This window comes from Saccopteryx bilineata, chromosome 5, assembly GCF_036850765.1.
Source record: "Saccopteryx bilineata isolate mSacBil1 chromosome 5, mSacBil1_pri_phased_curated, whole genome shotgun sequence".
NCBI classification, from domain to species: Eukaryota; Metazoa; Chordata; class Mammalia; order Chiroptera; family Emballonuridae; genus Saccopteryx; species Saccopteryx bilineata.
In genome coordinates this window covers 125,275,916-125,288,062 of record NC_089494.1, presented here as the reverse complement: position 1 = coordinate 125,288,062, position 12,147 = coordinate 125,275,916, and the positions used below count along the sequence as shown (strand labels likewise).

At 43.6% G+C, this 12,147-nt stretch overlaps 1 protein-coding gene across 3 annotated transcripts in view; it reads left to right on the top strand.

Moving 5' to 3' along the window:
- CAMK1D (calcium/calmodulin dependent protein kinase ID) overlaps positions 1–12,147 on the top strand; it is a 537,115-nt gene that overhangs the window by 21,346 nt on the left and 503,622 nt on the right. The window contains exon 1 of one of the 3 annotated variants that reach the window (XM_066278886.1): positions 10,058–10,272. The exons of the other annotated variants lie outside the window; for them this stretch is intronic. Coding sequence (XP_066134983.1) covers positions 10,238–10,272 — 35 coding nt within the window. The 5' untranslated portion in view covers positions 10,058–10,237. Of the gene's footprint in view, positions 1–10,057; positions 10,273–12,147 lie in introns of those variants that run through there. 3 annotated transcript variants of the gene reach the window in all.

The window sequence follows — 12,147 nt, the reverse complement described above, 5'->3', positions numbered from 1 at the left end:
CAACAACATCATCACCAGCACCAAGCTAATACAAAATACTATGAAGAAAATCAGGCGCCCTCAGCCCTCAACGAAGACCAGCAGCCCTATGTCCATAGCTGACAGCCCTATGTCCATAGCACAGTGATTCAGTCAAACCAGCTGGCAAAATAATGAAATACCTTCATATGGTTAGTAAATAACTACAGCACCACCATAATCTCACAGGTCCTCCCCCACAGCTAATCTCTGGGGCCTGTCCTGAGATCTCCCCACCCCCTGGAGGGCATGTTACCCAGAAACCACCCAGCCAACTAATCAATGCTTACTGTCTTCCTTAGGATGACTTGTTACTTTTATAATTAAAAAAATTTACTTAACGTACCAATCCCTTAAACACTGAGAATGACACAATACACACTTGAATTGAGGTAGCAAAGCTAGCCCACATAACACTGGGTTTTGTGTTGATGCTTCCAAAGTTGACTACAGCCCAACTTCTATAGAAACCCTGCCCCAAGATGATTGCTAGGTTTCAAAGAGTGCATGATACTTACATTTATGAGAAAGAAATATTTTTAAAACTATAATCTTCATAACACAATAATACCTTCTATTTGTATAAGGCCTTACTACACATACTTATCTCATTTGGGACTTAAAACAGGTCTGTAATGTAGGCAAGTATAATTCAGGTATAATTATCCCCATTTAACAAACAAGGTAATCAAGAATACCTTCTCTATAGAAGATTCCACAGTCCTAAATGACAGTGGGGACTAAATTCAGATCTCCTGACTCTGCATCCTTCAGGAGTGGGTTCCTGTCCCCTCATACCCATTCAGAAGAGCCTAATTCAGGAATTTTGCAGTAGGCTGTTAAACTGTGCCTGCCATCTGTGGAAGGCTCTGCCTTGGCATATTCAGCTCCCAGGCCCAGTCCTGTTGGGGGCATGAGTGTGGCAGCCTCTGAGTCTTCTCCCTAGTCCCAGGCTGCTCCTGATGGCTGTCTTCTCTTCTAGAAATTTTGAGTGTCCATTCCCTAGATATAACCTTATCCTGAGATTGTAGGAATGGGCCACTAAGATGCAGAGATCTCCAGAAAGTTGGTTAACTCTGAAAGTCCTACAAGCTGGGTGACCTTAGAAACTCTCCAGGGAGCTGGAGTTTGGGGGTTGCTGTGTGGGCTCCTAGCGAGGCTAGGAGGGGGAGGTGAGACAGATACTAACCCTGTGGAAAGTTCCTGGGTTTATTGAGGACTGAGTAAACTGGGCCTCTCTTGACAAGCCCTGCCTGCCCCATAGGAATGAGAGAAACTTGAATTAGTTTTGATGATAGAAATTCAAATGGGTTTTTCTGGTCAGAGCCATCTGGGGATGTGCCTTTGTTATTTCCCTTAGGCTGGCTTCAGATAAGACTTTTGAGAATTGCTACACTAAATCCACAGTTTTTTTCTTTAAAATGAATTTCAACAGATAGTATAGGTCACTGATTTTTCAACTGCTGGTCTGCTAGAAATTTTGTGTCAGTCTGTCAAAGAATTAACCACCTTGATGTTGTATGGAGATGACAGAATCTATTGTTGGGTAAACCACTGGTATGGATTGAGAGTCTTCTCTGTGTCAGACACTTGGTCATGTCTCTAGGGAACTTTTTGAGGAGAGAGACAAATAATGTAATTACAGTTCAGTGTAACAGTGCTGCCATGGGAGGTAGATGATATGGATGCCAGGAAGAGGGGCGCTTTGTCTGACATGGGGCTCAGGGATGGTGAGCTGGGCTGCTGCCTAAGAAGTCATAAGTGAAAAAGAGCTAGCGTTTCTCAGTGTGGAAGAGTTCCCGTTGTGTGCCAAAGAGAATGCTAGCTTGTGTAAGACATGTAGTTTTAGTAACAGTAATAGTAATAACAATAATGGCAAATGTTTATGAGGACTTACCATGTACTAGACACTGTGCCAAGTACGGGGTTTTACAGGCCCTTTGACATTAAATCCACACAGCAGCCCAATAAAATAAAGTGTTATCCCTGTTTCAGAGACGAGGGGACTGCAGCCCAGAGAGGTTGAGGTTAAGTAACTTGGCTGAGGTCACACAGAACTGGGATTTGAACCTAGCTTACCTTAGGGCCAAAGCCAGCACCCTTACGCATCACCTGAAAGGGTCGTCCCAGTCCAGGTTGGTAAATTTTGCCCTCTGAACTCTCAGAGAGAATTGGATGTGTGCCCAAATACCCACATGGTTATATAGACATGATGTGAAGTGTTTGGGGGTTCTCAGAGAAGGGAAGTAATTTTAAACAAATGTAACAAAGAGGAATCGTAAGAACTAGTAACTGAAGTATTTTTTCCCCAGTATAGCTTCTCTAGTGAACTACTTCCCTGCGGTGGTCCTGTATTCATTTAAAAAAGGGTTGCTAAACTCTTAGGTGTGGTTGATACTGTACCAGCTGGGGCTTCAGTGGCGTTGAGAGATGGGGCTCCGCTGTGTCCTGCAGCTGTGCTAGACCCACCCAGCCTGTGTCCTGCTCGTGTGGTTTCTCCTGCTTCCATCACCTGCCATTTCCATCAGGTCTCCTGAGACGTACACACCCCACTTAGGGCCCCCTATCTCTGCTCTTCTGACCTCAGAATCACACTGTTGAGGGTCAGTTGTCCCAAGTGTTTTTCTTTGTGGCAGTTTCTCTAACACGACTGAAAGCCCTTGAGCGTGGGGACCTTGCTTGCAGGGGTGGTTTCTGCCGCGTCCCCCACAGTCCCTTCCATGCTGAATAATAATAGATGGAGAGTTTGTCTGGCTCAGTTATAAAAATCCTGAGTAATGAGACTGTCTCCATGGTCTCTCAGGAAGCTCGGTTTTCTAAATATTTTCATAACTGATAAGCTTTTCAGAGTGTTCTGCCTGTATTTTCTTAGTCTGGATTTCATCTTTATAAATTGTCACCACTTTTCCACGTGTGGATTGCCTACTCAGTGGATTAGCTGGGGTGAAAATTTATTTTATTTTTTAAAATTTATTACTTATTGGTTTTAGCAATAGAGGAAAGGGGAGAGAGAGTGATAAGAACACTGATCTATATGTGCCCTGACCGAGGATCGAACCAGCAACCTCTGCACTTCGGGATGATGCTCTAACCAGCCAAGCTGTCTGGCCAGGGATGGGGTGAAGTTTTAAACTGGGGAGCCTTGCTGTGCTTCCTCCCTCAGCCTGTCTACAGGCTCTTTCTCTGGGCACCACGGGGGCAGTGCTCAGAGAAAGCAAACACACTGTCAGGCTCTAAAAGGGGCCTTCCTCAGGAGGGTGGCCCAAAGTGAAATATACTAATATTGGATGAGTACCTCCTTCTGTTATTTGGGTAGCCACAGTGGGCCATGTCCTGTGGCACTCTGTGAAATATTACTGTTTTCTATTCTTTTCCTTCTTGAGATTCTCCCCCCCCCCCCCAACATGGCTTGTTGCAGTCTTGAGATTACTCAAGGCAGCCCTGTCTAATTGGCTTTTTTCAGCTTTTCTCCTGCAAATCAGGCCTTTGGTGGTTTTATGACTTTTTTCTGCATGCCAATATATCTAAAACCCTTGACTGTAGTTACCAACTGCATTATTTTTCTTCAGGAGATTTGTTATCTGCAGAACTGAAGAAGGGATGAGAAATTCTTTGGCATGTCCAGTGGCATTTTCTGATGTTCTTTCCCTCAGAATTTAACAAATTCTTTGTCTCAGTGTCCCAGATTCATTGACTCTGAGGTAAATGTTTTCCTTGCTCTAAACTTCTGAGGGAAAAAAGGATGCAGTTTTCATTTTGCCAGCACCTCCTATTTTTTTTAATTTTTTTTTATTAAGTGAGAGGCAGGGAGGCAGAGACAGACTCTGGCATGCGCCCTGACCGGGATCCATCCAGCAAGTTCCCTACCAGGCGATGCTTTGCCCATCTAGGGCTGCTGCTCCGTTACTCAGCAACCGAGCCATCTCAGCACCTGAGGCAAGGCCATAGAGCCATCCTCAGTGCCTGGGGCCAACTTGCTAGAACCATTTGAGCTATGGCTGCAGGAGGGAAAGAGAGAGGGAGAGGGGGAGAGAGAGAGAGGAGAAGGAGGAGGAGGAGGGAGGAGGAGGAGGAGGAGGAGGAAGAGGAAAGGAGGAAAGGGTGGAGAAGCAGATGGTTGCTTCTCCTTTGTGTCCTGACTGGGAATTGAACCTGGGACATCCACAGGCTGAGCCAACGCTCTACTGCAGCACCTACTTTCTTAATGTATTGCAGTTTCCAAGGAGGTCACCAGGACTGGCATTAGTGGCAAGCAAGGTGTGGATGTCTTTGAAAAAGAATAATAATGGCTACCCATATTTGAGTATCTGCTCATCACTAGACACTTGACTGCTTGGAGGGTCATTTAATCCATTAGTAACCCTGTGAATTAAGTACTGCTTGACAGTTGTGGAACGTTGACTGGCCACAGGTCACATATGTCACAAGACAGCGATCTGAACTTAGACCCGTAAGAAGGAACTTCTGGGAGGCTGTGTGCAGCTCCTCGCTGTGCTGTCTGCAGTGGAGCAGGCTTTGCCAGGGTGTGTCCCGGGAACCCGCACCAGTGGCCTGGTCCTGAGGGTGCAGGTAGGAGACGTGTGCCTGTGTGTTCTGACCATTATTACTGAGTTTCCAGAACGTCACCCCTGCCACCCTTCTCTTCAGGTGCCTCTGAGGCCTTGCCTTTGAACCTGGAGATGGGAAGTTGTGTCATACTCAATCCATGCAGGAGGACGCTGGTGCTTAGAGGCTATGACCCAGCTCACCTCATCAGAAACCCCTGTGCTGAGAGAGGAATAGGCCAAGTTCCTATTTCTCTACAGGCACAATGAAGAAAATCATTTTTAGCCCTGACAGGGTAGCTCAGTTGGTTATAGTGTCATCCTGATAGTCCAGGTTGGTTGTGGATTAGATTGCAGGTCAGGGCACATGCAAGAATCAACCAATACATGCATAATTAAGTGAAACAACAAATTGATGTTTCTCTCCCCCTCTCCTTATCCCTCCCTGCCCCTCCCTCTCTCTCTCCCTTCTTGTCTCTCTAAAATCAATACACTTTTTTTAGAAAAAGAAAAAATCATTTTTAAAATATCAAGAGAACCCTGAGATTTTGAATCAAACTATTTGCAAAAACAAACAAAAAGCAACAAAAGTCAAGTGCTCACCCCAGTGTTCTGACAAACAGAATGAAGTGTTCTCCGGAACTTTAAAAAATACACATTGTTTCTAGCTTAGGTATCCATTAACCAAAGGTCATGGAAAATTCAGAAAGATGTCCAGAAATTCAGATCAAGTTGGTTTATTTTCTCAAGTGGCTGAAACCTGCACCGCAGAATGATTTCTGTGCCTCCTGTACAAACTGGTGCTGAGCTGGGTGCCTGTGGCAGTGAGTGACTAGGGGACAGAGAGTCTCTGACCTCCATCTCAGGCTTTTTTACTCAAGTTTTTTGTTGTTGTTATTGTTGTTGCTCTGCTCACACTAAAATAACTTTTTTCTTGTTACAATATATTTGTAAGTGTTTTTCAAAAGTTTATCAGATTAGCCTGGCCAGTGGTGGTGCAGTGGATAGAGCGTCAACCTGGGAAACTGAGGTCACCAGCTTGAGTGCGGGCTTTCCAGATTGAGCGCAGGGTCACTGGCATGAATGTGGGATCAGCGACATGATCCCATGGTCGCTAGCTTCAGCCCAAAGGTTGCTGGCTTGAGCAAGGGGTCCCCAGTCAGGGCACTAAGGGAGGCAGTCAATGAAGAATTAAAAAGTGCCACAGGTAGGAGATGATGCTTCTCATCTCTCTCCCTTCCTGTCTGTCTCTCTTTGGCAAAAAAAAAAAAAAAAAAGGTTAATTAGATTAGATTTACTTTTTCTCAGGGCTTATAATAAAAAAATTATTATTAGATGTGCAATATCAGCCTCATTATATATTATGAACCTGAAATGGTTTCTTTATATTTTCATGAATTAGAAAGCACCAGGAGATAGCCAATAGGATTATTAAAAATTTTGAACACCTGCTCTATTAAGAAAGATATACCAGCATGATATGCAACATTACTCGTTTCTTTTTAGGGTAATTTTTAAAAATTGATTGCTTTTTAGAGAGAGAGAAGAGCATTTATTTGTCATCTACTTAGTTGTGCATTCACTGGTCATTTTCCATATGTGCCCTGACCAGATATTAAACCTGCAACCTTGATGTTTTGTGGAAGTGCTCTAACTGAGCTAACTGACCAGGGCCTCTTTAGGATATGTTTTGAAATCTATTTCTCTAAGGGTATATATGTAAGATGACCTTTTCCTGCTGTCAAAGGCAACTTCTTAGCATATGAAGCAGTGTCTTGAGCCCTGGCTGGTTGGCTCAGTGGTAAAATGTCAGCCTGGAGTGTGGATGTCCCAGGTTTGATTCCTGGCCCGGGCACACAGGAGAAGCGCCCATCTGCTTCTCCACCTTCACCCCTCTCCTTTCCCTTTATCTCTCTCTTCCCCTCCTGCAGCCAAGGCTCCATTAGAGCAAAGTTGGCCCAGGCACTGAGGATTACTCCATGGCCTCCACCTCAGGCACTAGAATGGCTCCAATTGGAATGGAGCAACACCCCAGATGGGCGAGCATCGCGCCCTAGTGGGCTTTCTGGGTGGATCCTGGTCAGGTGCATGTGGGAGTCTGTCTCTCTGCTTTCCTGCTTCTCACTTCAGGAAAAAAATACACAAAATACACAAACTCTCCAAGCCAAAACAAACAAACAAATAAACAAACAACAGTGTCTTGTATTGAGCTCACATTCAGAGCTACCAGGAGCCAAGCTGTTAACAGTCCAGTTTGAGATTCTGATTTTGCATGTGGTTAATTCTGGAGAAAGCCTCTGATACCTGCAGCTGAGCTCACAGACCAGTTCACAGCCTATTTGTTAAGCCTCTTTAATAGAGAGCCCAGAGTGACCTTGGGAGTCCTGGACACTGATCCTGTCTGGGGCCAGCTTCCTGAGCATGTAGCCTTTGAACTTACACAGAGTCCCAAGCTTGAAGGCCTCATTACCTCATGTATCATGCTTCTTCCTGTGTCTTCAAAATCTTAATATTTTTTGAATAAGAAACCCCAGCCCCCATTTTCAGTTCACTGGGTTCCATAAATTACATAGGTATCTGACCCTTTCAGTGATAAAACTTTCCTCTGCACTTCTTTCATTCTGATATCAAAGGCGCATTACTGACATTTTCTTAGGGTTAGTGGGTAAAAAGTTTGTTGATTACTAAGGTTTATTGCATACTTTAAAAATTCTTGTATTGTGATATCCTGGGTGGTATATGCTACCCAGGTACAGGCATACACTTTTGAGTATGTAAAAAAAAATCTCTGAGGCACTATTTTGCAAAAATTTGAGCTGTTCCTAGAATGTTGTGGCCTGCAGGCTTTCTTAGTATTACAGTGGATCTTATTAAGATGGGGGTGGTCTGTGGATGGGGGTAAAGCAGTACCCAGGCCTGAGTTCCAGCTTTCTGTCTCACCAGTTTTATGTCTGCATAATGTGGGCCTCTAATTTTAATTCATAAAATGGGGGTAATAATGGTACACATGGTATAGGAGAGCTATTAGGTTTTGGTCAGATGCATCGGGTAAGTTATTCTTATTATTTTGCTTAATAACACAGTATGTATATTGAGTGCTCAATAAATGTTAGCTGAAATCACTTCATTTTGGGGAAGTTTTTGCCCAGTGTGATTCCTCTAATAACCAGCTAGATGCCTTTAAAAAACCGTGTCATAAAGTGGATGAATTAGTGTAAATCCTTTAGGAGAACTTTAAAAAAGGGGTGTTATTCTCCTGTTAGATTGGCTATTATCAACGAGACGGGTAATAGCAAATGTTGGAGAGGCTGTGGAGAAAAGGGAACCCTCATTCACTGTTGGTGGGACTGTAAAGTAGTACAACCATTATGGAGGAAAGTATGGTGGTTCCTCAAAAAACTGCAAATAGAACTACCTTATGACCCAGCAATCCCTCTACTGGGTATATACCCCAAAACCTCAGAAACATTGATACTTGAAGACACATGTAGCCCCATGTTCATTGCAGCACTGTTCACAGTGGCCAGGACATGGAAACAACCAAAAAGCCCTTCAATAGAAGACTGGATAAAGAAGATGTGGCACATATACACTATGGAATACTACTCAGCCATAAGAAATGATGACATCAGATCATTTACAGCAAAATGGTGGGATCTTGCTAACATTATAAGAAGTGAAATAAGTAAATCAGAAAAAAACAAGAACTACATGATTCCATACATTGGTGGAACATAAAAATGAGACTAAGAGACATGGACAAGAGTGTGGTGGTTACCAAGGGTGGGGGGGAGGGAGGACATAGGAGGGAGGGAGGGAGAGAGTTAGGGGGAGGGGGAGGGGCACAGAGAACTAGATAGAGGGTGACGGAGGATAATCTGACTTTGGGCGAGGGGTTTGCAACATAATTTAATGACAAAATAACCTAGACATGTTTTCTTTGAATATATGTACCCTGATTTATTAATGTCATCCCATTACCATTAATAAAAATTTATTATAAAAAAAATATTTTTAAAAACAGAAAAAAAAAAAGGGGTGTTATTTAGAGATACTGTCCTTGCATATGGAGGAGTAGGCATTGCCAAGTATCCTGGTAACTGATAAAGGGTAGGTAGAAATAATATTTTGTGTGTCAGATTGGAAAGAGGGAAGAATGCAGTTCAACACACACACACACACACACACACACCCAGTATTATGTCACAGGCCCTATGGATACAAAAGGGCAAGTCAGAACCACATTTCTCCCCAGGGAGCAAGTAGAAGGGGCCCTTTCAGGCTATTGGCTGCATGTTGGACAGACCTGGAAAAAGGGACGCATTTGTTCATGTGTTTTCTTCCCCGATGCCACAGTTCCTAGGTTATATACCCGTAGTGTCTTAAGGCTCTGGTTGCAAGGACTGATGGGAGAGGGGTATAAGTGAGAAGAAACAGGTGAGTGTCTGGCCTGGGTGGTGAGAGTGAAGAAGGGGTAGGAAGGACGATGAGGGCAGGTCTGGCTTTGCATCCAGGGAAGCCCGTTTTTCCATTGGCCTGTCTCCAGAGGAGTATCTTGCGATAGATACTATTTAAGTTTCCAATTGAGCAAATACATGATTTCAGATATGAGGTCAAGGTTGGGAGTGCTGCAAGGTTTCAGTCACACTTGTAGCCTATTTTATGCAATATCTCTTCAATTTGACAACAGAAAGTAGGCCCCCAAATCCTTTCTTTTTGATGAAGCGAATAGTGTACTGGTGCTCTGCTTTTCATGCCACCCTAACATAAAGGATGATTAATTTCATCACGATGCACTCAAATCAACATATTTTTAAAGAGCACTTACCAACTAATTGAAGGCTCACGTATTCAGTAATGATAGAATGGCTAGGGGGTCATTTGCTCATATCTTTTGGGTTAAAACAAATGGTTCGAGGTTCAGATGAAAACAAAAGTATGTACCTATGTGAAATAGCTAATACAGTGTGTGAATTTGTTTCATTTGGATTTAGTTGAAAGCCTTCCTTTTTCCTTTAGACTTGGCAGTGAAAAGAACTGGCTGTGCCTCCAAAACAATGGTGAAAGAAGGTCAGTTTTGTACATACACGGAGCACTGATAATGGAGCAGGTGCGGCAGGAGGGGCAGCATTGAAGTGAGCCCTCTCCTGGTGCGCTCACAGCTTGGCTCGGGCAAGTGGCATGAAAACGTGAAGCCAAGAGCTATCTCAAACAGGAGGGAGGAGTGCTAGAAAAACAGCACTGTATGGTTAAAGATGTCTTATATTGTGTTCCTCTAGTAACCAGGCCAAGCGCAGGGTTTGTGTCATACAGGCCTCACGTGGCCTTGAGCAGATGTCAGGACATGTTGGGTTCTCAGGCTTCAGAATGTTGACTCTGGAGAGGGGGCTTGTGAACATTTTGTTCTTTGGTCAGGTTGAGAAAACAGGCCGCACAGCCGCGGGCGGCAAATTCAGTGCAGGCTCCCAGTGGTTCTGTGTGCAAGGCTCTTCCCATTAGCGCCAGGGTCCAAATGCTGATCTTCTTCATGGGTGCTCCTTTGAAATGAATGAAAATGACTTTCTCCTTCTTCTTCTTGTCCTCCTACTGATTCTTTATTGGCATCTCAGGGCGGCCGGGGAATGTAGTGGTTGAGAGCACCTGTTTCAGGCTGTGTGGGAATGAAATGAACTAACATGTGGGAAGCTGTTAGCACAGTGCCTGCGTCCAGGTAAGTGCTCAATCAGCATCAGCTCTTATTGTCACAAGCTGCGGCGACCTGAGTAAGCCCAGCTGATTGTGGAGTGACCATTCTTGCCATGTGGCCTTAGCCCCTCAGTGCCAGGGGCCTGGCTCTCCTGCCTGAGGGAGTGCTTTCTTTTTAAAAAATTTTTATATTTAACGATTTTTAAAGAGAGAGAGAAAGAGAGAGCAACATCAATTTGTTGTTCTATTTATTTATGCTTTCATTGGCTGATTCTTGTCTGTGCCTTCACTGAGGATGGAGCCACAGCCTCTTTAATTTACAGACCCATGTGTAAAAGGAATGCCTCTCTGCCATGTTATTGTGGGATTTTTTTTTTGGTCATTGCTTGATGATTTTTAGTTGTTGATGCATGATTTTCTGTGGCTGACATTGCTATTGTAGTTATGAGACAGCCTGGTGTGTGTGTGTGTGTGTGTGTATCTGTGTTTGTATGTATAAGCTAGAGGCATATGTGAGGCATTTGATGCTGGTTTAATTAAACTTTGTATTGTCTTCCAGAAAGTCTGTGGAAGACAGACTACGTCTGGCACCTGGACCATGGCAGTGTCCAGGCTGTGACTGTGGAATGAGTACAAGTTGAGGGTCTGGGTTTGGTGCTTTAGTAACTGTTACAAAGGGAGCTCTGCACCCTCTTTTTTTTCCAGTTTGCCAAGTGGTGCTAACACTTGGAAGACAGGAACTTTTGTCAGATATAAACAGTGGTACCTAGCGAGGGAAATACATGGTCTTGATGACACTCATTCCCAAGCTTGCCCAAGTACACAGAGCAAGCCTCTCAGCATGGATTAACATCACAGTTGGCATTTTCTGAAGACTGTGAATGTGCTCACAGCACAGAAGCAGCCCGATCACCTAGGCAGAGCTGGTCAGTCCTCATTAGCGTGTTCATCAGACAGTTCCGGACATGCCAGTTAGCATGCGTCAGGAGCTTGTGAAGTGGGAGAGATGGGCTTGGCGGTGTCATTGCTAATTGGTGCTCAGTGTGTAGGCATGGCCTGTCAGGGGACATGGGGGTATGAGGTCAGAGTAAAATGTTCAGTTCTTTGGCTTTTCCCCTATGCTACCCTTTCAAGGAAAGCAGGCAAACAACAGTTGTATAAGCTCATGTTTGGAATTCAGTAATGAAAACCATGTTTTAGATTGTGCATCAAGTTACTCATTGTGCAGTCTGCTCAATCTCCTGCACCTTCTATCTCTATAACACTGTGTAATAATAATGCATATAAAATCTTTACGATGTGTATTATGTCCCTTTATACCTGATTATAAGCTACCTGTGGATGAGCCTAACATAGCTTTTTGTAATTTATATAATCTTACACACAAAGCACTTAGAAATGAAATGGAAGCTTAACTGTCTACCATAATAGAGAGATACAAAGAAGACTAGAATTGTTTAGAAGGCGTTTCTGCTACACAGTTTTGAAACCTAGAAACTGTAATGGACCATACCAATCCATTTTCTGAATAATTTAGTTAGGAAATACTACTGCTGGTAATAATTGTACTTACTATGTTCCAGGCACTTTATGTGATGCAACCTTTATAACATCCTTGCAAGGTAGGAGTTATATACACTCAGCTGGCACAGAGAGGATAAGTGACTTGCCCAAGGATATACAGCTAGGAATAGAAAGATCTGAGATTTGAAGGCAGGTGTTTTTAAAGTTCAGATGGTTTCTTTCATCCCTCTTTATGTGTATCCTGGCTAACTGAGATGTTGCTCTAATATAATTTGTGTAGGAGTCAAACTGATAATCCAGGTTTTAGGATGTAGGTTTTGATCTGAAGTATCTGCTTTGACTAAATAATCAAATCAAGTAACTGTCAAATCCCTCT